Consider the following 27853-nt stretch of genomic DNA (forward strand, 5'->3'; position numbering starts at 1 on the left):
GGCTCGAAAACCTGAAAAAAATACCAAAAAATTGGCGCGAGTTTTGCTAAAATATACTCATATTTAAAATGTAAAGCCGTTTAACATGTGTTTATCAAACTAGCCTCGGTAACTTAGAGGCGATTAGGGAGCGAAGAAATTTGTAATTTGGAGCTGTTTTTATTTTCTCGCGACAAAATCGAAATTTCTAGGAGATCCAATCGAAATGTAAAGGATTTAAAAGTATTGTTTTCCCTATCGTAAGCAGGGTATTCCTATTAAAAAAATATAAATATATATAAGTATATATATATAATTTGAGCCATAGTAAAGATAAATATTTTATTATTACGCCTTTTTTAAACCATTACGGCAAATAATGACGGAAGCCAGAAAGGTTTTTTACCAAACAATTGCAATAGTCTAAAACAACTAAGCTATCGATTACAGCTCTATCGATAATTTGACAGCTCAGTGCTCGCCCCTGGAATTATTTACGTGCCTAAATTCCAAATTTTCAACTAAGACAACCGCCTCCCATGAATGAAAGTGAGGTCGGTACACCACCTGAACGACAGTAAGCAATGTGCCAGAGGTTGATAACCCAGAACTGACGCCCATTGTGAGGAGTCGCCTGCCAATCCGCCCGCGAATTCCCCGCCAGAATGATGCTCTACTTGCGCCGCCTTTTTAGCCAGGAGCTCGCTCCGGCGGGCCAGGGTGACTTCCTCGGCTGCTTGCAACAGGCGCCTAGTCTGTTAGCCAACGGATTCTCGGGAGCACCGGCCCTGGAAAGCCTCAGCTGGTTACACAATCTGGCACCTTGCTTCCCGCTGCGTGGCGACCAAATCCAGGTCATCCACGAGCCCCAGCACTTCTACGAGACGTTGGTCCAGCGCATCGGGAGGGCCAAGCGCCGGATAGTTCTGGCCAGCTTGTACCTGGGCACCGGTCAGCTGGAGAACGCCGTGGTCCAGACGTTGCGTCACAGTCTGGAAAAGCAGACATCCCTGAGGTTAAATGTGCTTCTGGACTTTACGCGAGGAACGCGTGGAGCTCTCAACTCAAAGACCATGTTGTTGCCGCTGGTCCGTGATTTTGCCAGCCAGGTACAGCTCTCCCTGTACCACACTCCTGACTTGCGCGGAATGACCAAGAGATTGGCCCCGCCACGATGGAACGAGCTGCTTGGGCTGCAGCACATGAAGGTCTATCTCTTCGACGATGCTGTAATCATCTCAGGGGCAAATCTGTCCAACGACTACTTCACTAACCGCCAAGATCGCTACATACTTATCGAAGATAAGCCGCTGGCGGATTTCTATGCCCAATTTATCGAGCGCGTTCAAGAATTTAGTTTAGCTGTGGCGCCAGACGCTAGCGAGGGACTGCATTGCAATTGGCGCATCCTGCCGTACGAAGGCACCAAGGAGCAGTTCATCCAGCTGGCCCGCCAGCGAATCGCTGACTTTCTGCAGGAGACCTTTCAACGGCAGACGCGAACGAGGGAGCAGAATCTGCAGGCGGACACATGGGTTTTTCCTCTGCTGGAGATGGGCCAGATTGGCATACATCATGACAGCGTGGTGACCAAGCGACTGCTCTCCAGCTGCGTTAGTGGATCACGACTAAAACTGGCCACCGGGTACTTCAACCTGACGCAGGAGTACATGGACACTTTAACGCACAAGTGCCTGGCGCAGTGCAGCATCCTTATGGCTCATCCTAATGTGAGTGTTCAAGTTCATGGCATAAAGATATAAGTTTTAATAACAGTCAAACATTATTGGATAAAAATCTTTTTACATTTCTAGGCAAATGGCTTTCAGGGCGCCAAAGGACCGGCAGGCGGAATACCGGCGGCCTACTCTTTAATAGCTAAGAGCTTCTATGAGAGCCTAGTGCGCCGCAAGCAGAACCATCGAGTCAACTTCTTTGAGTACGAAAAGCCCGGCTGGACGTATCATGCCAAGGGTCTGTGGTATTACCTACCCGAGGCCCGATTGCCAAACCTCACGCTAATTGGCTCGTCGAATTTTGGCGAGCGATCGGTGAATCGTGACTTGGAGACGCAGGTGTGCCTGGTAACGGCCAACAAGGATTTGAGTCAGCGATTGCAGGCGGAGGCGGACCGGCTTTACGACCTGTCACAGACAGCGGAGCGGGAGATCGTCCAACGACCCGTGCCGCGATGGGTTCAGGCCGTCGTACGCATATTCAGGAACTTCTTCTAGGCTCTTCGACACCATAGTTAATTTTTTTTCGTTCTTGTTAAGGCCCATCTCCCAAATAGTTACTGTAGTTCTTAATTCGTGTTAAATATTTGCCCTGGGCAAGTGTGTGTTTATATTGCTGGTAATTGTTGCTTTTGTACGCAGGATAAAGTTTGTTAACTAATAAAGAGAATTTTTAACGGAATTGAGAGTAAGCACAAGGAAGTACAATGATGTGTTCTTATCACTAAGCGGAAGCAAAAGGTCATGCACATGGTTAATAAAAAAGCCAGCAGTTGTGTTGTTATCACTTAAATGATTATAAAACAGTTTCCTTTTTTCTTGATGTTAACTATATCGAACAAAGCTTAAAATTTAGAAAACCAACAAAGAACTCATAACTAACTCGTTTAATAAAATAAAACTTGAATTTTATTTATTTTATTTTAAAATCTTTTGTGTTATGGAATTCGAAAAAAACTAATTTCCTTGCTAAAACTGAAAAATGTCATTCAAAACTCCCGCCTTTTTGGTAGTGATGACAGCTTTCACTCAATAACAGTAAGAAATAATCGTTAATAAAATCAAATAAACCATAATAAGTTCTTAAGCATTAATTCAAAAAGGTTTAACCAAAACAAATGTTCAAAAATAAGAAAACAAATTAAACAGCAGCTATAATTAAAATTCGGTTATCGCACCATAATAAAAAAAAATATCACCTAGGAAACTAGCAGTCTTTAAATTATATAATTTTTTAAGACTCAAACGAATAAGTTTGTACGCTATTGATTTTTTTTCTGCTAGAAAAAAACATTCAAATTTATATTACGATTTGAAGGATTTTTTAGAGAATTCATCATTGCTGAGGAGCTTTTGGAAAAAACTCTTTCACCATCTGGCAGCATCGGTTAGTCAGCTGTTTGTTTTTGGCCAGGTAAGACGCCAGCTTATCTGCGTGCCAAGTCGGCAAGCGCGTTAAACGTTTGTGTTTGCTCGCCGTGAAAGTTTAATTAAAATAAATCTTATTATCGCCAAACAAAAACAAAAAAAAAAAAAAAAAAAACGCGGCGCGTGCTCACTAAAGTGTTGTTGGTGCTGCGATAGTGTTGGTGCCCGGCTAGCAAGGCATGTTTGTGTACGTGTGTGTGAACTACAAATTCCAAGAATATAACAAGAGCAAAAACAGGGCTTGCAAAAATGTCAAACAGGCGCAGAGGGCGGACACTTGATTACCTGGCGCTGCAGCAAAGTTTGCAATTGCAAAGGACACCGGCAACGAACCTGGAAAAGCAAGACGGGGAGGAGGAAAATGGCAATGGGAATTGTACTGCTTCATCTGAGGAGACCCTACCACCACAACCCCCTATTCCGCCCATAAGATTACGACGGGAAAAGAGCATCGACGAGGATGTTGCAAGGTGAGCGCACCGGTACCATCGGAATTTTTGGGGTTTTCCCCACTGCAAACAAAAACAAGAAAGTCTGCATTGGCACGTAACAGCTCTCTTCCTCTCTCGCTCTTTTTTTATCACAAAGCCTTGCTTGTGGTTTTCCCCGCTACCAATCTCTCTCTCTCTCTTGGTCGCATTTCACCAGTTTTAATTGTTTAAACGTAAACAACGTGTTTTTGGGCCACGTTAAATTTGTTTTTGCTTCTGCTGGCTCAACGAACTCCAGAATTTAGCAAATCGCAAGACAGACACAAAAATATAACAACAAATTGCAAATTCTGGCTGAAATTGAACACTTTGTGTGCAGCGCAATTAAAATTATGCATGGTTCCACTGCGAAAAAATTTTAGTATTCTAATAGAGTGTTACCAAAGTTAAAACAATATTTTTATTATAAAAGGCAATAAATAGTAATTACTTTTATAAAAAGATTACATTTTTCAAGTACAAATATTGCAAGTTGTAAACTGTATGTATAAAGTTTTCGACTTCACTCTGTTTGCCTCGTTTTTCGGTGTATTTTGGCATTTATCATAGCCTTTTTTTGTGTTCGCCCGCTGCGAGTCTTCCAAGATATTTGCTGATAACGCTGACGGCCTGATAACACTTACACACACTCGCACTCACCTTGAGGAAATTACGGATACCTTTTTTTTTGTGTTCCCTTTTGCGTGGGGGCTTAATCATAATATGTTTAAATTTGATTTTCATGGGGCGAGTGAGTGATAATGGTGGTTTCGCCGGAAAAACGAATGTCGTATGTTACCAGGAAATTAGCTGCAAAAATAAATTCTTTTTAGCACCTGCTCCTATGGAAACTAAGTGAAATTAGGTGAGATTTATGCGTCTGCTACGCGCTCTCCGGCTTTGGCTCCCTCTATCTTTTCGTACCTTTTATTAAAATGTGAAATGGGTATATCGCATTTGGGCAAAACTGCGTAATATGTAAAACTAATAGGTTCCGAACGTATACTTACATGTTTCAACCGATATGTTTTTAATAAAAAAAAGATTTTATTTATTCATAAAATTGTTGTAAGTATAATTGTTTGTAAAATCAATGTATTTGGGTATGAGGTTTTATGAAAATTAAATATATTTGATATAATACAACAGACTACACACTTGCATTTATGTTTGTTGTAGGGTAATTCATAGTTGTCACATCTCCACCCGTATGTTTTTCTTCACTTTATCTCTCGCTTGATGCCGCCAATCTTGTTCTTCTTCAACTGGTATACCTGTTTTAAGGGGTTTATTATAAGAAGTGGTGGCGGAGGGGTGGCTATTGGAAGTTAAAACGCGTTTAGTACGTGCGTTTGCGCACTCTGCTTTGTAACCTCTTTCGTTATTCTGTTTTCAAATCGAATTCGCTTTCTTCTCAAATCTCCGGTTTCAAAGTTTTGTGTCACCTAGCCAAATGAATGGAATTCCAATGATTGAAGGTTTCTTGACTAACTGTTTTGACCGAGAGAAGGAGAGAGACAGAGATTTTAAATGAGTGAGTGAGAGAGCAAGTCCGAATGGGCGGGCTCTTGCAACACTTGTAATGGCATTTGTACTTGAACTTGCAGGTTTTGTCTCTCTCTCTCTGTTTTAGCCATCTCACCCTCTCCTTGGGCAATCTAGCATGCGTGCCGTACAATCAGTTTTTTTTTTGTTTTTTGTGTGTTTGATAAGCATAATTATAGCCTGTACATTGTACACATTGTACACATATCTGTACATACATACATCAAAAAACATTTCCGCATCACCCACACTCTCACACGTGCCCCTGTCATTAACAGTAATTTTAGACTTTTTTAAATGTGCTTTTAGATACTATGTTTACTCAAGAAAATAGCAGGGAACTATCATGAAGTATTATTTATAATTTTGAAAAATTTGATTTCTACATCGAACACAACAAAAATTGTGAGAGTTAACTTTTATTGAGGGCATTGCAATATCCTGTTTTCCAATTACTTTGGTTCCCGCGAACTCAAGCTATCAGTCAGTAAGGAAATTTATCAATTAGTCATTCCTAACCGATCGTGTTATTGATTTTTCAATGCCTTTTGAATGGCGACAACGGTGCGAATGCGCAACTAACATAGAAAACCGTCATATGAAAATGAAGTATACGCACCGTTGGTCACGTGACAGTGCAGAACCAGACAGAAATGCCACTGAATAATGAGGTACATTTTCACTTAACACGAAGAAAGTTGATAGACTGAATCCAAATTGATATCTTCGATTTTCCTGGGTATCTTAACCACCTGGTGGAATAAACATTCTGCGCCCACTTTTGGTTCTCTGTTTGGGTAAACACACTGCTAATTAGCTAACGAGCTCGTACATAATAAAATTCTATAAATTAATAATAAATATTCGCGCGGGTAAGCCAATTGCAAACCACAAACAAATGCTGATGCGGCCCACAAACGATCAGATAGCCACTTGCGTTCCACAATAAATCTCTCTCGCCCGTTGGGGGCTCTCTACCTCGTCTTGCGCTCTTTACCTGTCAGTTTCTCCTCTCTATCACAAATTATCTCTCCATCTCTCTGGGGCCCTGTGTTGCCAAGATCAGTTAATGTTGTCTCCTAATTGCATAATATCTTGCCTGTAAAACCATTTATCAACCAATACTATCAAAACAGCTAACTTAAAATCTGTTGTAAAGTCTTATTAACTCATATTTTATTTGTGGAACGACGGCTTTTAAAAAGCTAAAACGTAATCTCTGTTTTGAAGTGGCCACCCACTAGTTGCTCTCTTCTGCTGATGGCGGTAAACAATCGGATGCGTCGGCTGGGCGCTCACTCTCTCGCTTTTCAGTTCGCGGCAGTTGGCAGAGAAAAGCAGTCGTTTTCTGGAGGCGACTCCGCTTCGTCGGTCGCGGCACACACTCGGTTATATATTACAAAAACAGATCCGTATACTATACGCATTGGCGAAATAGATGGGGTGTATTCTTGTTAAAAGTGCTAATAAATTGACTGGGTGCGTTATGAAATTCGAAAGGGTTCGGTGTGAGGCGTGCAAAGTGCGGCCGCCTGTTTGCCAGTTGTGATAAACCCAGGAAAATACAACTACTACCGTGGGAGATAGTGCATAACCCCCCAGAAAGATTCCACCGATCGGGAAAGGGAACCGGGTGCCGGGGATCGTCCAGTCATCGTTCGCTGCCCCGCGTCTAAAGTTCTCTCCATCAGCTTTATAATTGTGAGCTGTTGATTTTTTTTATTGACTCTCAGCTCGTTCCGCCGTTGTTTTTGTCCCCGGAGTGGGTTGTGCCGAGCAATTAGATGTACATAAATTGGCTGTGGGACTCCCGATCTCGCTCTGGCACCCACCGGAGAGTCTGAAAATAATAACAGCCCTCGATCGCGGCAATAAAACACAGTTTAAACTCACGGCACTATCAACCAGTGGGGAAAACGAAAACAAGAAGAGGCCTGCACTCTAAAGTTTTCTCGTTTCGCTGCGACTCGCTGATTTCTGCCGGTTTTGGAGCTATTGGACTCGAGAAACTCTGATTCCCCAAGCTGCACGCAAAATGCGTCGGAAGAAGTAAGTGAATTTCGCAAATTTGCTGATGAAAAGTGTGGCGCGATTGGCTCAACAATCACACGATTAATTGCCAGCCAATGTTGGCTTTTTTTTTGGTCTAGAATAAATCAAACCTCTGCTCAAATTAGAGCATAATCGCAAGCGTGACATGCGGCTGTCTGCAGCAACAGCAGCAGTCAGATAAGATAACAATGTCCCAACTAAAACTCCTCACTCGTCATTCCCATCCATATAGCAACCAATTTCATGTAATGCACGAAAAAAAAACATTTGAAATTGGTAGGTTATCAACATATTTCAAAACTATGCTGTAAATACCAATTTTGAAGTAATCTAAGGAAGTGCATAGGTAAAGATGAGTTATATAACGTTTAGCTTAATTTTTTATGAAAAAGCTAAAGAATGCGGAAGAATAAAATTGCAACGAATGGAATACCTATAATTTTTATGAAAGCCTACCAACTTCAATTTTTGCTTTTAAAATAACCAACTGCAAGCAATAAAATGTAAAGTAAATCTTTTTTAGAGCATCGCAAATGTTTATTTCAAGTTTTTTCCGAGTGCAGTCGGTGTATTTATCTATGTTATCGGCGATTAGGCGGCACTTGTCCGCCGTTGCAATTAGCGAAACAATTAGGACAAGCCCCCAACTCCAGATTACCACGAATAGACTACCGGCCATGACATCCAACCTCGTGTTCATCTGTATTTTTATCTTGCAGAGTGGAGTACCGCGTCAAGCAGACGCCTTCGCGACCACTGCCGATGGCAGGTGGTCGGATTACAGACCTCGAGGAGGACATGCCGCCGGAGGACGAGCTGGCCCACTATGAGACGTTTGGGACTACCCCACCTCGAACCAGGCTAAAAATCAAGAACCGCGACTGGGAACGCAAACAGAAGGTGGTCAATGTGGCGGCGTGAGTATTGACAATCATTACTGGGTGCTCCATATGGCTGGCCGAGATACATGAATAATAATATATGGCACTAGGCGGGATGCGATAAGGGTTTGAGTCCGTGCTAGGGACGTGATCGGGAATAGTGCCGAAAGCACTTGCTCTAAATGGCCATATGCTACCATATGCTGCACCTGATAGTGCCATCTCTATGGCTGATGTCATCCCTGCAACCACAGTTGTCATTCGAAAATATTGGAAGGTCTTATTGGGAATCATATAAAGGTCATGCCAAAAAGATATGAATTTAGACTTTTAAAAATTTAAATTAGGAATTATCAATTATTATTATTTTAACCTTTTTTGTACTTTTTGTATTTTTTATTCCAAAATTGTCGTTAATAAGTTAACTCAAGATTAATTTTATGTTTCTTTTTTAATCTAATAAGTAATAGCTTTAAAAATATATGGAATACATTTTAATCTTAGCAATTGTTTTTTATTCAAATTATTAAAGTCATTTTCTGATTAAGTGGTTATAAACGAAGCCAAAAAAAAGATGAAATTTAAATGATTTAGTATGACAACCGTGAGCTCAGCTCTAATATTTTCCATCGATCCCTTTTTAATCCACATATTTTAGTTCCGCAGACTTACCGGCCAGTGTGGGAGGTACTCCCAAGAAGGGCAACACCAGAATGGCTCGATCCCGCGTCCTGCGGCGCAACACCATGGATTGCGCCCTGCTTAACGAGATGTTCGTCAATGAGGAGAACAAGCGGACGGACAAGCGACTGCAGTCGCTGCTCCGCGACTCCGAGCGCGAGATGAAAAACTCGCTGGCCACGACGGCGGTGGCGCCTCCGCGGGGCAGCAGCTTTCACGAGACTGCCCATCCCCTTGAGTCTCTGGACCAGATCATGCCGCTCAGCTCGGAGGCGGCGCCGCCGATACCACTGCGAATAGCCTCCAAGGTGGTAGAGAGCTGCAATCGCTACCGCTGCGTGTCTTCGCGTCCAATTGGCTATCGCTCTTCGGCGCCGCCATTGGCCTTTGCAGCACAACTTCCTGCTGGAATGTTGAGGAGCGATGGAAGGGCCACCGCTGGACTGGGGAAACGAAAGGACTTCCACGAGACGTTCGCCAATCTAATTAAGCTGGGCAGCGTCGACCGACAGGATGCCAAGCTCTCCCAAGAGGAGCACACCTGGCAGACGGAGCTAAAGGATCTCATCTGGCTGGAGCTGCAAGCCTGGCAAGCCGACAGAACTGTGGAGCAGCAGGACAAGTACCTGTTCGAAGCGCGACAAGGTGTCTCTGAACTCCTTACCCACATCATTAACTACAAGTTCCAGCCGCGCTACCGCCGCGAACCGAGTTTGATTAGCCTGGACAGCGGCATCCATTCCGACAGCAACTCGAATGCCAGTTGTAAGTCTGCCAAATCCTCGCAATTTAATTCTTTATTCAATCCCCAACTCTCTTTTAGCTCCTTTGCCCAGCAAAATGTGCCAAGGCTGCATGTCTCTGTACTGCAAGGATTGCATGGATCATCAGGAGTTAGCTCTGCGCGAGGTGGAGGGCATGCTGACGCGACTGGAAGCTGCCGAGGCTTTGTATCCCTCCTCGCAGGCCATGGGCGCCCTGCATCCCATATACAAGTCGCAAAGCTTTGTGGGTCGCATCAAGTCCATGTGCTTATGGTATAACATTACCAAGCAAAACAAATTGAAGCTCAGTATTTTGGGAAAGATTCTGGCCAGGTAAGAAAGGGGATTTATCTTATTCTTGTTGGCACAAAACTAAGCAATAAATATTGTTGCAGGCTGCAGGATGAAAAGTTCTCTTGGCCCGTCTGCACATCATCCTACATCGCATCGGACAGCGGCAGTTCGTCTGCCTCGGGTGTGGAAAACGATGATTCGGCGGTTAACTCGATGGATTCATCGAAACCGCCCAGTGTGGCAGGATCCGCCTCGCGTAAGGGCTGTCGCAACGGAAGTGTGACGCCCTGCCACAAGGTGCAGTTCATGCTAAACGATGCAACCCATGTGCCTGGCGAGACGTCAAGTAGTAATGAGTGAGTGGATCAAGTTAAAAACCCTAAGAAAATATATATAATTAAAATACTCTTTCAGATCCACCTCCACGGAGATCAGCCAGTTGTCCAGCGAGTGCTCACACGGCCACATGCGCAAGGGATCGATGCACGACATCAACATCTTCAGCGTGGAGCCCTTGGGTACTTGCAGCAACAATGGAACTGGAGAGCAGTCCACAGGGTTGTATCGCAAGTTCATAGAGAATGTGCTTAAGAGTCGTGGACTCGCCAAGTCGCTGGCTTTTCTCCACAAGCTGCATAACGTTGCGTTGTACAAGGCGCACATTGCTCTGGAGAAACCGGGAGCGGAGGATTTCGACTACGAATTGGACTCGGAAGCTATTGAGGAGGACGTGCCACGACTAGATCCACAAATCAGCCGCGAGCAGGTCGTGGAACTACGCACCTACGGCTATTGGAGTGAGGAAGCGCAATCGATCAATCTGCCCTCGTACATTCCCACCTTTGTATTCCTGAGCGGCATTCCGTTGCAGTTCATGCACGAGTTCCTGCGCATGCGTCTCGAGACGCGACCAGTGCGACCGAATCCCCTGAGTCTGGAGCAGTTGATGAAGGAGCTGAGGGAGGGCCTGACCCTGGCATTGACCCATCGGGAGCGCTACCAACGGCACATAACCACAGCACTGGTGGAGAACGAGGCGGAATTGGGCAGCTACATTAGCATTCTGAATCACTATGACGCGACGGTGCGAAAGACGTTTGAGCTGTACTTGGAGTACATTGACCAGCTGGTGCTGGTTGCCGTTCCGGAGGGCAACCAGAAGTCCGTGCTGGAGAAGGAGTGGATGTTCACCAAGCTCATTAGTCCCATGATCAAGGGCATGCACACGCTGGCCTCGCAGAAGTTCTGCGGCATCATCAGCAAATTGTTGCGGAACATTTCGGAACGACTGGTGAAGCGAACCGTGGAGCTGGACCACCAGATCGATGGCACTGCCGAGACTGATGACAGCGAGGAGGTCAAGTGGCAGCTGCTGACCATCTGCCGGGAAACGCAATCCCTGTTAACTGTTGAGCGGGAGCGATCCATAAAGGTGCTCTTCTTTGCCAAGACCTTCTGCCGCGACGTGGAGACAACGGACTTCCATCGCGAGCACTACGAGCACGACGTGGCCAACCAGCAGCACGATTTCATCTGCTCGGACGTGAAGGCGGCGTTTAAGTTGCTGCAGCAGGATGTCTTGCAGGTGCGCAACAAGCTGACGGCGATTATCGAGGGCGTGCAAAAGCGTTGCTGCTTGAGCAACATGCGGGATTTGGACGAGCAGGACAAGCAGGCGGTGCTGTCGCGAACCCGCGAGATCCTTCACCAGGGCTACAAGTTTGGGTTCGAGTACCACAAGGACGTAATCAGATTATTTGAGCAGAGGATCATGGACCAAAAAGACAGCGGGGCTCATACGGTTGATTTGGCTTTGGGCATTATCGCCTACGCCAAGATGTGGATGCACTTTGTCATGGAGCGTTGCGAACGTGGACGGGGCATGCGCCCTCGCTGGGCTTCCCAGGGATTGGAGTTCCTGATTCTTGCCTGTGATCCGCAGATCACCCAACACCTGGACGATGGCGAATTCGAGGCGTTGAAGCAGCAAATGGATCGGTGTATCTCGCACGTGATTGGCATCACCTCGGAACCGGAAAAGGTTGCCAAGAAGAAGGCATCGCCACGCACCCGCAAGACCTCGTCGCCGGCCACCTCGCGCTCCCGTACACCCACTCGGACTCCCATGTCCGCTGGCATGGTGCTCAATCCGAATACGCCGCCACTGCAGTCGCCGCCGTACAACAAGCTCCTTCATCCGCAGTTCAGTCTAAAGGAGGATCTGCTGCAGCAGTCTGGAAACACGTTCAGTTCCGTGGACAGTGCCGATTATGTGGACACTCCTTGCCAGAGGAGTTCAAATGGCGAGCTGCGACTGCTGGTGCCGCAGACGCCGCCAACGCCAGCTTCTTCTGGAAAGGGCAGCATAGAGAGCACGCCGCTGGCATTGCGGCAAGAACGAGTCAGAGATGCAGTTAATCGCTTGGACATGGATCTGGAGGACGGACTGCGCGAACGCAGATTGATTGGTCAGGTGAAGTCCCTCAACTCCAGCGACAAAGTGCACATAAGAGCACGTAGCGTCCACTTCCGTTGGCATCGCGGCATTAAAATCGGCCAGGGACGCTTTGGCAAGGTGTACACGGCGGTGAATAACAACACGGGTGAGCTGATGGCCATGAAAGAGATCGCAATCCAACCGGGCGAGACGCGGGCACTGAAGAACGTGGCCGAGGAGCTAAAGATCCTGGAGGGAATCAAGCATAAAAACCTGGTGCGCTACTACGGCATCGAGGTGCACCGCGAGGAGCTGCTCATCTTCATGGAGCTGTGCTCCGAAGGCACGCTTGAATCGCTCGTGGAGCTGACTGGCAATCTACCGGAGGCCCTTGCCCGACGCTTCACCGCCCAGCTGCTGGCTGGTGTGTCCGAGCTGCACAAGCACGGCATCGTGCATCGCGACATCAAGACTGCAAACATCTTCCTCGTGGACGGCAGCAACAGCCTGAAGCTGGGCGATTTCGGATCGGCGGTCAAGATCCAGGCGCACACCACCGTGCCCGGCGAGCTGCAGGGCTACGTGGGCACCCAGGCATACATGGCACCGGAGGTCTTTACGAAGACCAACAGCGATGGCCATGGCAGAGCCGCCGATATCTGGTCGGTGGGCTGCGTGGTTGTCGAGATGGCCTCGGGCAAGGTGAGTGCTTTACACTATGGAATTGTAGATAAGCATGACTGCGCGACGTAATTTTCCGTGCATTTCACCATGTTGGTTATTTGCGATTCGAAGTAGTAAAAGTTTTTTAAAAGGAAGAAGTGTATAAATTAATTTGATCCAATCTGAATAGATCACTAAAAGAATTCATAAATTGTAGTATAGTTTACTATGACACTTAATTTGCACTTATCTAAGGGTATCTAACTTTTCAAACTGAATGGATTAATGTGTGTATTGGGATATAAATGGTTAATATCAAGTATTAACCATATGCATTAACTTAATTAAGTTGGATTCCTAATTATATCCATAAGGATTCATTTCTTGTTAATAAATTATCGTTCCTTTTCTTTTACAGCGTCCTTGGGCCCAGTTCGATTCCAACTTCCAGATTATGTTCAAGGTGGGCATGGGCGAGAAGCCACAGGCGCCAGAGAGTCTCTCCCAGGAAGGACATGACTTCATCGATCATTGTCTGCAGCACGACCCGAAAAGGCGTTTAACCGCTGTGGAACTGTTGGAACACAATTTTTGCAAGGTAGACACTGATTCTTCCCCTTCTGAATGTAAATTATTAATATTGGTTTTATATGCAGTACGGTCGAGATGAGTGCAGCAGCGAGCAGCTGCAGATGCAGGTGCGCGGATCCTTCCGGCGGAATGTGGCGACCAGCAGCTAATTGCTGCCTGGACTTGTACTTTTTAAACCTCCGTTTTTTGACTCACCCGTACATATGATGCATATGTACAACGGTGCGCAGTTTGTTTTGTGTCTAATTTATGTGAATGTCGACTATCTTAAAGGCCACGCCTAGTTTTATGTTGGACAATATATAACCCGTATAAAATTATCAAAAGCCTGTCGTTCCGTATCCCAAGTCATTTAATGCAAGTGAAGATTACACGTATTTAATTATAATTGCTGTTGAATTTTTAATTCATAACTTGTCGACGGCCCTAAACAGCGTAATTTGGATAGATGGTGGAAACCTCCGGCGTGACCTGCGTACTTGGGGCATTCGGCGGTCCGGAGAAAGTAGAGCTTCCGTCACCGTCGACAGGAGCACCAATCGGTGGGGTTGGATCCGGAGGGGAGAGGCTGGAGAAGGCGGCGACCCACGAGGAGCACAGCATGAACACCAGGCACAGGCTTAGAAGCAAGTTGAAGTCTGCAACGGGTTGAGAGGCGTTAGCCAGATATTCCACGGGTTCTACTGGTTGTTACTCCTTTTTGCATACTTACACTTCATGTTGACGTCGCGAATGAAACTGTTGACGGGTTGTTGGCGTCCAGGCCTTTTTATTCTAACCTGCTTGGCCATGGGGTTATTTTGTATATTTTTAATTAATTTTTTAAACTACTATCTGCTAGTGGATTATCATTGGTCTCTTATCGACCTCACTTGGATATTAAGAACTGCGCCTTTGGATGACTGTTTTAAGCGGAAGGCGATTTATCTATTCTTGGAAGGTAGCGTGAAAAATATGACGAATATAGCCTCCGCAGCCGTAAGCAAATATATGTAGGAGAATTTTCATTCACCGGCAGATCAATTGTAGGTCAGGAATAAATGGTCTTGATTTGTAATGCATTTATTTTATTTTATTCGGTTCGTGATTATTTTTGCATACATTAATTGCGGCTCTTGGCCATGAAAACAATTCAAACTTAACGACAAACAGTAAGGTAACGCAATAATACACAGATTGAATACAGGACAGATAGGATTGGATAGTTTGTAGCGATAGTTCGGTTAACAGTTTAGAAGATAATCATACATATATAGCAACAATGAACACAGCAACTAGTTTGATATATGTATCTGGTTGTCCTTTAACGTTTCTCATATAATTTCTCTTGTAAATAACATACGTATAATATTTATGTATATATTTTTGTAGAATATTGATGGCTTGGAATCGCCATCCAAACATACGTTTTCACTAACGGCTTGAACAGACAAACACATATAGGTTAGCTGCAATCTCAATCTCTTCTTCTTGCCTTCCTGGGGTGTATATAAATTTATTGATATGTATTGTTACGTCTCAAGTCTATACGCGTACATTATTTCGATCCTTAACCGCTAAAAAAATATAACCGATAAGAAGTAAATGATGCAACACTGATTGCTTGTCGAGTTTTATTAATAAGTTTACGTAATTTTAAATTATTTGAGATCTCTTTTTTAACAAAACTGTCATGTTTACTTTGATGCTATTTTTTAAAACATTTTTCCGTTGTCGACAATATATGGACACAATTCAGTTATATACTTTTATAATTTTTTTATTTAGTTTTTTTTAACGTAAAATAATATACATATATTAAACCTGCCTCTATTTAAGCGGTTAAGGCTCGATATTCTCTATATATTCCTCTACGTTTTTCATATTGTTACGGGTTGTACATATATATTCATCCAAAAAGCCTTTAGTTACGGTATACCATTTGCTCTCTAAAACACGAAGTATATGGAAATATCTCAACAGACACTATATAATTTCCTAATAAATTCTCAAACGAACAACAACGAAATTGCAGTAACAAGCATAGAGAGTACTTTTAGTATATGTTTTAGCTAGTATCTTTTGTAACACCTATATAACGAATTCAAAACTCAACGCTCGTAACGAAAAGTATTGCATACTCGTGGGCCTGTGCCCCATAATTCGCGTACAGTAAGTTAGGGTAAACAAGTTGGTAAGCTCAGCTAATTTGGGTAGCATGTGAATTAGTATAACACTCATAATTTAAATTGCACAAGTAACACACTTAGATAACAGCACTAACAGTTTGCGCATAAAATGGCTCTAAAACATTTAATTGACTAGAGTTGCTCTAACTTCAACTACGAGGATACTTAGGTAAACGGATATGTAAAGCGAATGGGTTGCGTATAGTTTCTGTCTCAACTTGATAGTGATTGACTTTAGTTTTCGATATCGTAATCGTATTCCTCCTCGATCCCTCGGATCCTCCATCCCACCCCTCGTTGGGTGGCTCGCTTGGTGGTGCTTGGTCACAAAATGAAACGCCCGGGCGATCGCTAGTTACACTTACTTAGTTTCGTTCGCTAACCTGCTAAGGTACATTTACTGATATGTATTGTATGTTTGCCCCTCCTTTATTTTTGGGGGTATCTGCTGGATTGGGGGTATCTGCTCTCCTAATTTTGCAGCAGATCACGCATTATGTCCAGCGAGTCCTGCAGCGACTTGGCATATCGCGAGGCACTCGTGTCCTCGCAGGAATAGAAGGCCGACACGCAGAAGACGATCTGCTCCGGCTGTGGATTGTAGGAGCAGCCATAACCACGTGGCGTCACTGGTCCGTAGCCCATGAAGCTATCCGTGGTGCAGGCCACCTAGGAGGGTATTATCAAGAAGGTATTAAAACGATCCTTAGACCTTTAAAGGGAAACCGCAATGTGCAATATTTTCTAGCTTTTACCTACTTTTGCCATAGTGCTCAGTGGTGCTGTGGTGCAAGAATGGATTAGGTGGTGCATAGGTGGTTAAGTGCAAAGTGGTGCATATCTGCATGGAGTCACGCGAGAACAAGGACCTAATGGCTCGTAACTACCTGACTGGTGGAGAGCAGGAAGCACTGCGAGATGTTGTAGGACTCGTCCTTGAAAAGCTCGTGCATCTCGCCGGTGACTTCTATGCTGGCCTCCCTCAAGCCGAGGAGCGGGATGTCAATGCCGTTGCCCAGGATGTTCTTCACCATCACCTCCGTTTGGCGGGCGACGGCACAGCGGAACAGCTCACGCAGATGATCCTTCTGTGGGTGGCAGCGAATATAAGTTACTCATTCGGCTGTGGTGGGTACACCCACTCGTCGGAATACCCACACTGTAAATGCTAAACTTGACCTTGCGTGACTCCTCCTCGTCCTCCCTATCGCTCTCCAGGGGAACATTGGCGCCCTCGCCCTGGCACATGGCCTTGGCCCACTCCAACGCCTCCGTGCTGGCGGCTCTGATGCAGTCCACTCGACCCTGGAAAGGATTTTGAGGAGATCAGATGAATGAAGTTATGAGAAATATGCCAGAAATCAGAAAACGAATGAAACGAACTTAAAAATTATTTCTACATAATTTGAAAACAAATATAAAATATAATTAATTATTAATAATTAATAATTATATACCATTTTATTTATCAAATGAAAACTTGTATTCAAAAAAATATTGTTGAAGGTGATAAAATAGTCTTGGAAATATTTGTATGATTACTGCAACATAATGCAACAATATTCTCATAATTTATAAAATTGATGATATTTTGAGAGCCCTTTTTTGTTTATTAATCAGCATTAGCAATATATTTATTATGCATACTCACATGCAGAAATCGCCGTGTGGATGCACTTTCGTAGGTGGCAACCAGGTGTCCATAGAGCTTGAAATGGGCCAGTTGGAGGGCCAACTGGATGTACACATCCGGACTGACCTGACACGACTTGATGAAGGTTTTGCCGTAGCTCTGGTAGCGGTACACGTAGAAGTCCAGGTTATCGATGCATTTGTCCACGGTCTGAGCTGCCTGAGTGAAACGCAACTGTATTGGCTGGCCAACATGCCACTCTAAACGTTCCGGAGGTGGCAAGTGGTGTTGCGGCAGCCCATTGTCCTCATCCGGGTGCTCCTCGATGTTCTTGTAGATCTTCTCCAGCAGTTGGACTACAGCAATGCCTTCGGAACAGGAGTGCTCGTAGCACAGGCCCCAAGTTCCATCGGTGCAAATAATGAGCTAGGATTTCGTTTAAAAATAATTTATTTTTCACAATAGTTATAGAAAAGTTAAAAGATATATACGTTTATATTTGAATAATATAAAATTTGCTCTTATATTGTAAACTAGAGGGCCTGTGTCCGCTTCGCTGGTCAACACAATTTAACAACATAAAAGTCAATGTTGCAACATTTTTCAAATATATGGAAGTATAGAACGATGGTTATTTAACACTTTTCCAGTTTGACTTCTCCACTTGCGCAGCACAATCCAGCCGTTTCTCTTTTAAACTTTAACGCACTGCAATATCGGTATATAGTCGCCATTGGTCCAATATCTAAATTTTCATTATCACTGTATTTCGCAGTGGGATCATATTGGAATACCAAGCGATTGAATGATGCCAATGATCTCCATGTGCTCATTTGTCTTTCTTCGCTTAAGTTTTGTGAATATACTTGTTGCTGGCTTGGATGTCTGCGGCCAATGTTTGCACGTCGTCCTCTAAGCATTTTGGACTATGGACAGAATGGTGAATTAATCCTCAAATGCACGTTCAACATAATTTTCACAGTTCAACTTAAATTGAATAAAAATTCTTTTTTTTCACAATTTCACAGTGAACACAAAAATTGAGTTAAAATGCTAAGGGAGCGTGTTTGTCAGTGTGATGAGGTAGCAACTCACTTTATATGCGACAATACTGCAATTTTCTTACGGATCCTTAATTTTTTCAAAATAAATTATAGCCTATTTAACTCCACGATAATATAGCTTTCTATCGGTGAAAGAATTTTTTAAATCGGACCAGTAGTTCAGGAGCCTATTCCCTGCAAACAAACAAACAAACAAACAAACAAACAAACAAACAAACAAACAAACAAATTTTACCTCTTTATAATATTAGTATAGATAAGATTAAAACTGTAGACTTTTTATAAAAGTCAACCTTGCGTATGAGTAATTTCTGAGTATTACAGCTTACAAAAATATTTAGCGACCTTTGCTTATACTAATTTTGTTAATTCATAAAAAATATGTTGATAAAATATTATGATTTTTCATTGAAATAAAATAAAATAATTATCTTATATTTACTTTTGTAAATCAACAATCTTTAAGGGTAAAAGAGGTTTATACTTATTTTAACAATCTCACCTGCATGGTCTTGTCGAACCATCGGTTCCCGGAGTTGTACTCACTGCCTCCGCCGTGGATCATCTCGTGGGCCATGTTCGTCTCGTCCCGATCCCCGGCCCTGTGGACAGTGGGCGTGGCACCGGTGAAACCGCGTGCATTGAAGTTCCCAGCGAGGGGTTCGTCCAGGCAGAGCACCACCTGGGCGGTCTCGATGAGCTCGAGGTTGCGCTGGTTGCGCTCGTCCTGCTGCAACATCTCCCGGTCGAGGGCCCACCGGCTCCTTGGTTCGGCGGTCAGGAGACCCACTGGAGCTGGCTTAGCGGGCAAGCAGGGGGCATCGCTGAGGACATAGAGGATCTGCGAGGCGATCTCGCTCTCGGACAACTTGCCACGATCGCTGGCCTGCAGGACGACGCAGTACATCTGGTTGCGGCAGATGACCACCACGTGCCGATCCTCGTCGTTCAGTCGCTCCCGCGACGGCAGATACTGCGAGTCCTGCTCGACTCCTGGTCGACGACAGGATCCCAGCAGACGGTAGTACTGCGCCATGCACAGCGGTTGGTTCTTCTCCCGGGAGGCGGCTCGCTCCAGTGGCAACTCCCCGCTGTCCAGCATCTCCTTGTGGCTGAGGATGCCGTCCAGCAGGCGGGCAGCAAAGTGGGCCACATCGTGGACTGTCTTGAAGCGACGCGGCGGGAACACCATGCCCGGATTCGAGTTGATCGGCAAGGGGATGCGAACGTCCATGTACATCTCGTTCAGCCAGTAGTAGTAAGCCTGCCAAAGAAGTGATTTTCAAGTCATTATAAACAAGACATTATAAAGATATCCAAATCTGTAGTGTTCGAGTAAAACATTAAAGTGAAGCAAACAGTTAATAAACATTTTATTAAAATTATTCAATTAAAAAAATTAAAATATATATTTGTTAATAGAAACAAACAAAACAAATAAAATGTAATGAAAATATAATTTAAGGAAGACTTCAAAATAACAGCTTTTAGAATTATTTTAGTATTTTCATTATTTTTCACTTGCTATTTTTTTTCCTAACTGATTGAATATCTGAATTTTAAACAAAAATTTAAATATGTTTACGCACTTTTTTGAGGGAAAGGTCGAACATGAAAATCGCGTTAGAGATCGCTATTTCCTCTTCGTGTTCGACACAAATTCAATTAGCTACGAAATTTGGGAAACTTTTGGGAGCGGCCTGAACAATTATCACAAAGAATCACTCGAAGATCGGAGACAACTGATTACTGATCGCTGATAGCAAGATGTTGGGAGGTATATATAATGGCAATTGGACCGAAGACAGAGTAGTACCACAGGTTCCCTTGAACAATCACGGATAACCAGTCACGGACCCAGCCAAGAAATGAAAGGTAGTATCTACAATTATACTGATATGGAATATTTCTATATAAGTAAAAAATACTTCCTTTGATCCTGCCAGCATTCGCATTGACCCTTCTCAGCCTTTTGGCTTTGAGCCAGGCCCGCATGGACTACAAGCTGCAGTGCGCCCGCTCCGAGATCAGCATCCGCTGGCCGAGCTACCACAGCAACTCGGAGTACTATGTGTGTCCCAGCGTGAACGGCACCCAGCTGACGGTCCACTGTCCCGCCGGAGAGGTCTTCACCTTCGTCCTGCAGCAGTGCGTGCCACCACGCCACTACATCCCGGCTCCACCAATGAATGTTCTGCCCACCGCTGCTCCCGTCACCCAGCTGCTCATCGATGATGCGCCACCAGTGATCTCTGGACTGTCTCAGCTGGAGAACGAGACCCCGGAGCACCACGAGCACCACGAACACCACGAGCACAAGGAGCACAGCGAGCACAGCGAACACCACCATGAGCACCACGAGGAGGAGGCTGAGATTCACCCCATTCCACCCACTCCCGCCCCAGAGCCACCAACCCCACCCACCGTTCAGGTTTCCAAGAACGTGGCGCCCGTTCCCAAGAAGCCAACGAAGATCCCCGTGCCCACCAAGTCCGCCGCGGCCAAGAAGACCGTCGCGGCCAAGAAGCCAGCTCCTCCCACTCCCGCCAAGGCCGCCAAGAAGCCGACGCCGCCCAGCAAGGTCCAGAAGAAGCCGGCCACCGCCTAGAATCCCCAAAGGATTCTAGCATTCCGACTCCGACCGCCAGTTCAATGCCCATCGTTCAGCAAGCGGAATTTCATTCACTACTCTAAATAGCAACTTGAAGTAATTAAATATCTAACTGGCAGCCACGTTCGATCACATTTCTCGGGGGGAATCGGGAGTTCGGGGGAGTGGCTGTTGTTGTTTCCAGAAATTCCTTATCGCCGCAAAGAAAGAGAGAGTCGAAAATGGGTAATTGATTGCGATTTCTTGTTATTCACGGAATATTTTTTATACGCCGCCATTGACACCCGAATACGATAATGTCCAATTAAAGTGAAAAGGTGGAGCATTGATAGGAATTGGCTGTTGGAACTGAGCTATTGGGTTAGTCCTCTCACGTAAGAAACTTAAATAGGCATTCTATATCTTGATTTTTAGTGTTACAGCATGATATCGAACGGCTTGATAGCCTGATAAAAATCAGTTTTGGCTATGGTAAAAAATTATGCAACAAATTCTGATAAAAGATATGATATGCTATAAAATGTTTCTATGTAATAAGTAAACATAATAAATTTTTTATCTGTTAAATAAGGGTTTGAAATAGTAGTAGGTTTGAACTATTCGTTGTACAATATAAAAATGGAAAAAGGTTAATGCACAAGAAGCTTGAAAACACAAGAAAATAATTTCAGGTAGTTACAAAATTCATTAGCACTATGTCTATAGATTTTAATTATTTTATTGAATTCCGTTTAAATATCGCTTTACTTTTTATATAGCTACGAAAATCTTGTTAGATTTCTTCTTCAGTATTTAAAAATAAACTTTCAACTTAAAGAAATTAATTTCTAAGCTTCTTTATTATAATCATTTGGAATATTAAAAACCTTACAGGGCTTTAAAAAAATAGTTCATTTAAAATGCAAGAGTTTCAGGGTGATGGCAGTGGTTCCCCAAAACGACAACGAGGAACACCTGCTATCTTCTTGCCAGAGATAAAGTACCAGAAAAGAACTTGAGTTCGGCAGAAAACGCCATGAGGTCATTACCAGTGATCTCCGCCTCCCGAGATGATCTAGCTGCGATGCTAATTGACATGACACCCGGAATGAGAAGTTCCCAGAAGTTCTTTCCGCGAATCGGGGAGCCTCGCAAGTGGAACTCGGAATAGTTTCCGCCCCGGCCTTATCTGGCCGAGATTACCGAAAGTTTCGGGGGCGACGAATCCAAGGCGCAATTAGGCATTGCTTGGCTGGTTGGTTGGCATTGCTGATTTCAATTTCGCACCCGGGCGACAAGACACGAATTAATCTAGCAGCGGGGCTGATTAAACGTGTCTAACATGGCCTGCCGCGGCATAAAAAGCCTTTGGCGCTGGCTGAAATGCATCAGTGATCGGTGAGCCGAGTTAGCAGCCAGACGCACCACTTCTCCAGTCTAGCAAGGAAACAACTTCATCACCATGAAAGCCGGTAAGCACCTACAACCTTTCAGGGGTACCCAGGATATAGCCCATTACTAAACCTTCCCTTTCAATCCAAAACATAAAAGTGATCCTCATCCTCGCCGCCCTGGTGGCCCAGTCCACTCAGCAGTGCTCCAACACTCCCACGTACACGGAAAAGATCGATCCCGTCGTCTGTCCCAAGGCGAACATTCTGCTTCCGAACTACGAGAACGTCCAGAACTACTACAGTTGCTCCCTGGCCAGCAACAACAGCTATATTGTCACCCCGCTCGAGTGCGGCACGGGCACCTACTTCAGCTACGTGCTGCAGTCGTGCCAGGCCTGCTCCAGCTACCTTCCGACCGCCAAGTGTGGAAGCCTGCCCTACAACGCCTCGTGTGTGGCCATGGACTCCGTTGCTCCCACCACCACCACCGAGGCGCCCGGCGAGTCCACCACCTCCTCCACGACCACCACCACCGTGGCTCCCACCACCACCACCACCGAGGCTCCTGGCGAGACGACCACCACCAGCGCGCTGCCCGAGCCATCCACCGAGTCACCGGCCACCACCACCACCAACAGCGACGACATCATCACGCCCTCGGGAACCACCGTCAGCGTGCCCCAGCCTCCATCGCCCACCGAGAACGATGGTGTGCCCACTCCGGTGACTCCTGCGCCCACTGCTCCCAACCTCAACGACCATCCCCCGACGGCGAACGCCATCCCCAGCGCCCGGTAAACTTGCCACGATCCAAGTCCCACAATCTGCGGCTCATCGCGGAGGAACTATCTTTACCTTCAAACAGACCGAGAATAAATTCAAATACGTGAAAATGTAAACCTTCGAGACACCTGCTGAGATCCCATAAAACTGTACGTTTACAACAATATGTATATTTATTATTGAACACTTCCCAAAATGTATGGCTGAAATAAGTGCACTATATAACTATGAACAGATCGATTTTTAATTAATGTGAAACTAGTATGAAATACTAGAAAATGTGAACACTCAACAAACCTGCTGAAATTAAATAAAGCTCTTGGTTTACAAAAATCTATGATTGTTAAAAAAGGATTAAATAAAGTTTGTTCAATCAAGATCAAACAAATTTTAAAATTATAAGTCTCTAAACAAATAGTTCGTACTCTCTTAATTCATAAAAAATATTTCTTCCATACAAAAACTAAACATTTGATAGTTTTTGGTTTTCAATCGCTTTTCTATTAAGATCCAAATAGTGATCTGGAATCAATGCTCACCCAGTTGTCCTCCGCCTCGCGTTTGTCGAGGAGATATTGATGCAGCTGCTGGCCGATTCCCTGGGGAGCGGTGAACTGACGGATGAGCTCCTTGGTCCGCTCCAGCTGGGCGGGAGTGGTGATCGGTTCGAGGGCGCGGATGTAGTCGGCCATCGTTTCATCGAGCGGCGGAACGGGCACCTTGGGTAGAGTCTGCAAAGGGAAAAGGGTTCTCGAAGGGGTTAGCCAAACTGCTTGGCGGCAAATTTAATTTTATTTCACTTCCACTCATCTCAGACACTTGGCAATGCCCGGCTTTTCGCATTTCCCCCCCAATTTTCCTCATTTGTATGCATGGCAATATCGAGCGTCAAATGGAAAGTTGCTCTGTGTTGCCGGCAGCAGTACAAAAAACTTGATGCCCTGGGGAACAGAATTTCAAATCACAAAAAAAGGAAAAGAAATGGCATGGCTTGAATCTGACATTGTACTCCGGCTCCTTGACATTTTTGCCATTCCGGTTTTTATTTTTTCTGTTTGCTATCCACCCTCGCATGGAAAACTTTAATTGAGAGTTTTTCGCAATGGGAATTCCCCAGTGGAGTGTCGTTAGGCTTGGAGGTCTGCAGACCAATCGATTTCTGGACGGTCAACGGATTTTTTGCAGCTCATTATGTATGCCGGATATCTGGCTGGAGGTTCATATTCAAATAAATTCAGCGACCTTGTATTTGGACAGACCTGCTGAATAAAACACAATTTTCCACTTAACAATGAACAGTGGAAACGTTAAAAGTGTCAACATGTCGTTGACTTCCGGACTTTTTTCCAGTTCTCCGTTTTCAAAGCAAAAGAAACTTTTGTTGTACCCAATACCCAGCCTCCTGTCACTTGTCCTTCTCGGTGGATCCCCTTTCAGCCGAAGGTTTACAATTTTGATGTCTAACTCTGGTTTTTGGGGGTTGCTCTGCTCCGCTTTTTTCAGGTGAGTCCGTGGGGTGAAAGATTCGGTGGGGAGTGGGTGTTTCGGAAGGCTGGATTCCCGGTTTGTTTGCACGGTTTGGTTGCCAGGAGCTCCGGTTGCCATACAAAAGCGCTCGTTATTTGCATTTGTAATTATAACAAACAGGATTAGTCTGTCTGCCTGTGTGTGCGAATGTTTGTCTTTGAATTATTCAAGTAGCAGTCGTCGAGTCGAGTTCAGCCCTCTGGCAAATATTTGCTAGAAAATGGGGAAATACGAAATGGTTTAATCAATTTTACTCACGTCAGGGAATCCGAATTCGTCCACGGACTCGGCGGTGGAGAGCCATTTCTTCGGAATCGACAGAATCGAGTCTTTCCATCCTGAAAGAACAAAGAAAACACGGCAATCGCTGATTAACCACTTGTTGAACATCGAATTAAATTGTTGAGTAATTTGCCGCCATCGATAGACTGCCGCTATAAAACTAGTTAATCACTGTCACCAGTTTCAAGAGTTGAGGTATCCGAAATATGTTTCCTTATCGATTGACTGACAGCCCCCACAAAAGACCAAGATGTATTAGTCTATGCGTCACCGAGCATTCCGTTTAGTCAACGGACATTTTTGATTTGATTTCCCCTATCTGAAGTTCAAATTACTTTAGTTACGTTTCTTATCCTCGGGTTGACCCACAACCACTTATCGTCCCTCACCATCAACTCACATAAGATTCGGACAAATTCGTGCAAGTTTGCCATTTATTGTCTTGGCCAGGCTTCCGCCAGCGAAATGCAATAAAATAGTTCAGAGGAAACTGAAAACTCTCGGGCTTAAAGGCCAGCTCATTTCCTTTTCGGCTGTCCGTCTTTTGGCTCCTGAAGTACACATAAAAACTTTAGCTGTCATCGCTGTAATTCAACTGTATGAGCACTTCCGGTTGCCATTGCGCCCGAGTAGCTCGAATTTCCGGCATTGGCTCACATGGCCAGGAGCGGCTTTCCGGCCCTTTGAAATTGCCAATTGTTATTGTCAAGCAATTGAAGATAATTTTAAAATCTACAGTTTTCGTTTACCAACAAGAAATAAACGAAAGAACAATGAGGTTGAAGAATTTTTTATTTATGTAGGAAAAGAAAATATGTAATAGTAAAATGTTATTGCTTATAGTAAATGTTTTTTTAAATGTATTTTAAATATATTTTTAAAATTTATTTTTATATGTATTTTGGTAATCTCGTCATTTAAAGTTTGGCTGTATGTCAATTTATTTTAAATTTTTTGACCTGACTACCTTTATATTCCGTTTTGATAATGCTTGTCATTTTTTTAAAAGATTTTTGATACAATCGCTTTTCTATTGCTATAAATTGGACCTTTAAAAATGTGTCATTTATCTTCATTTTTCAAAATCAAATAATGTTCCCTCTATACTTACTTACGACCGTCATAAAAGCATAATACCAAAATGACACATTTAAAGATTTCTAATAAATTTAATAATAACAGCACCCTCTGAACAGGTAAACAGGCTCTTATCGAAATGGCTGGCCACTTGAAGGGAGCCCAATAAATATAGCAGGCACTTCAGGGTCAAAGCATTGACCGCCTTGAAGCACTGCCACTCACGATTGAAAAGAGGCTTGTTTCCCACCAGCTAAATCGGCACCATCTACCTTCGAGGGCAGGACAATCATAATGTTATTAATAAAATTGTTCTATGGCAATCGGGATGAAAGGAAAACGAGCAGAAACGGCAAACAGGCCTCCCTTCGCTTTATTTCCCTTTTTTTCCTGGAGGTAGTGGCACGCGACTCCCCCGGAACGATGTCGAATTTAATGCAATTTATTATCCTTTTTTCATTATCTTGCTAAAGATGCCCCAGTCGAGCAACTAGCTGGCGGAGGTAATCACACAATGGAGTCACGTGGCGGCAATTTGAACGTCCGTTCCATTGTTGTCTCTGCTGGAACAACAGCAACCACAAACTGTAACCTGTCCCCAGTCTGGAGCCAACCAACCCATCATACCCATCAGCAAATTGTAATAAATTGTATTAGGAAGCGTCGTTGAGAAATTCAAATTAAGTAATTAAGGCTCTGGTTTGGGTCATTCCTTTTGGGGTGGCTCAGAGTTTGGCTCAGAGGCTGGCTAATGTTTTCGGGCCAACTCGGTCGCTTAATAGAGCAAATATCAATTTACAGACTGTTGAGCGAAAGTTATTGTGCTTGCAAGTTTTTCTTTGATGTATAAATATAAATTCCAATTACAAAGTTTTCCGCTGTCCAGGCGCAGGAAAATACAAAATGAGCCACTCAAATGAAAATGAATTGACTTTTATGATGGGAAGTTCTAGTCCCTTAAATGGTAATCATAAAGTTTCTTGGAGCGTCCTTCAAAGTATTGTGGCACACAAAATATGAAACTATTAAAAGTATCATATTTATTTAGGAAACATTTTGTAAGCCTCACTTTTCAACACATTCCCTTGTTGCTGACAGGCTGCAATTTAAACATGTTCCCTTATATTTTCCAAACTAAAAGCTAAAAATGTATCTGGCTGCGTCACCTTCAATTACATGCTTTGCCTGAGAAACTTTTCCGATTGATTGATTGATGGATGGCCAGGACTTTTGATTAGACCGACAGACGGCTAATCAGATATTCATGCACCATTTCAAAGGCAGACACAACGGAGTTCCGGTTCCGGATCAGGGGACTTACTCCCGAGTAAAGCCGCCCCTTCCAGTGGCTGTCTGCTTCAATTTGCTCGTATCTGTCAGTTTTTCCTTTTTTGCCAACTCATGATTCGATTTGGGAACCAAGCCATAACTTTGCGGAAAGGGATCGAAGCGTCGTGATAATAATGACCGGGTATATGGGATAATGGGGATGGGATGGGGCTGAGCCGAGGACATTTCACACATTAACGGCGAAGAATCCCGGGCTTAATGCCAACACGCCCCTACTTTAAACGCTGGCCAATAAAACGCGCTAGTAAACCGGGGGCTCATTATTAAGCTGCAAAAATCACGCTCGAATTCATGGCATTCCTCGACTCCCCTCCAAAAGCAAAAAGGACAAGGCGGTACGACAGGCAACTGCTGCCGCCTGTCAGACAATGCGATAAAAATGTAATCCCAATGAAAAATAATGTTTCTGCCGGCATGATTCCAATTTAGCAACAGTCAACCCCAAGACCGTAGCTCATTAGGAC

The 27853-nt window shown here is 44.3% G+C and overlaps 6 protein-coding genes across 7 annotated transcripts in view; 4 read left to right on the plus strand and 2 right to left on the minus strand.

Moving 5' to 3' along the window:
- Nucleotides 1–444: 444 nt before the first annotated feature.
- Nucleotides 445–2417, plus strand: LOC108088065 (CDP-diacylglycerol--glycerol-3-phosphate 3-phosphatidyltransferase, mitochondrial). The gene is made up of 2 exons (XM_017185709.1): nt 445–1709; nt 1794–2417. The coding sequence occupies exons 1-2, from the start codon at nt 645–647 to the stop codon at nt 2211–2213; spliced, it is 1485 nt and encodes a 494-aa protein (XP_017041198.1). The 5' UTR covers nt 445–644; the 3' UTR covers nt 2214–2417.
- A 702-nt stretch (nt 2418–3119) lies between these two features.
- On the plus strand, nt 3120–13847 carry LOC108087931 (mitogen-activated protein kinase kinase kinase 4). 2 transcript variants are annotated; one of them, XM_017185518.2, is made up of 8 exons: nt 3120–3613; nt 7930–8127; nt 8750–9537; nt 9596–9869; nt 9932–10186; nt 10245–12969; nt 13349–13528; nt 13587–13847. In XM_017185518.2, exons 1-8 carry the CDS (start codon nt 3393–3395, stop codon nt 13668–13670), a joined length of 4725 nt encoding a protein of 1574 aa, XP_017041007.1. In that variant the 5' UTR covers nt 3120–3392; the 3' UTR covers nt 13671–13847. The 2 variants fall into 2 exon arrangements, with proteins under 2 accessions (XP_017041007.1, XP_017041008.1); XM_017185519.1 differs by lacking the exon at nt 3120–3613 and adding an exon at nt 6471–7207.
- A 36-nt stretch (nt 13848–13883) lies between these two features.
- On the minus strand, nt 13884–15013 carry LOC108087935. The gene is made up of 3 exons (XM_017185523.2): nt 14928–15013; nt 14234–14300; nt 13884–14159 (listed from the first exon to the last, which is right to left on the minus strand). Exons 1-3 carry the CDS (start codon nt 14958–14960, stop codon nt 13948–13950), a joined length of 312 nt encoding a protein of 103 aa, XP_017041012.1. The 5' UTR covers nt 14961–15013; the 3' UTR covers nt 13884–13947.
- The window catches only part of LOC108087886 (choline O-acetyltransferase), a 28970-nt gene continuing 15684 nt past the window's right edge, over nt 14568–27853 (minus strand). The window contains exons 3-9 of the mRNA XM_017185464.2: nt 24939–25018; nt 23693–23884; nt 18889–19650; nt 17341–17748; nt 16848–16994; nt 16577–16777; nt 14568–16358 (exon numbers count right to left, since the gene is read on the minus strand). Coding sequence (XP_017040953.1) covers nt 16161–16358; nt 16577–16777; nt 16848–16994; nt 17341–17748; nt 18889–19650; nt 23693–23884; nt 24939–25018 — 1988 coding nt within the window. The 3' untranslated portion in view covers nt 14568–16160. The remainder of the gene's footprint in view (nt 16359–16576; nt 16778–16847; nt 16995–17340; nt 17749–18888; nt 19651–23692; nt 23885–24938; nt 25019–27853) is intronic.
- Nucleotides 20180–21118, plus strand: LOC108087933 (peritrophin-55). Its single transcript, XM_017185521.2, has 2 exons — nt 20180–20261; nt 20333–21118. The coding sequence occupies exons 1-2, from the start codon at nt 20255–20257 to the stop codon at nt 20992–20994; spliced, it is 669 nt and encodes a 222-aa protein (XP_017041010.1). The 5' UTR covers nt 20180–20254; the 3' UTR covers nt 20995–21118.
- LOC108087934 (peritrophin-55) lies at nt 22365–23317 on the plus strand. Its single transcript, XM_017185522.1, has 2 exons — nt 22365–22448; nt 22528–23317. Exons 1-2 carry the CDS (start codon nt 22439–22441, stop codon nt 23166–23168), a joined length of 651 nt encoding a protein of 216 aa, XP_017041011.1. The 5' UTR covers nt 22365–22438; the 3' UTR covers nt 23169–23317.

This window comes from Drosophila ficusphila, unplaced genomic scaffold (genome assembly GCF_018152265.1).
Source record: "Drosophila ficusphila isolate 14025-0441.05 unplaced genomic scaffold, ASM1815226v1 contig_791, whole genome shotgun sequence".
Taxonomy (NCBI): domain Eukaryota; kingdom Metazoa; phylum Arthropoda; class Insecta; order Diptera; family Drosophilidae; genus Drosophila; species Drosophila ficusphila.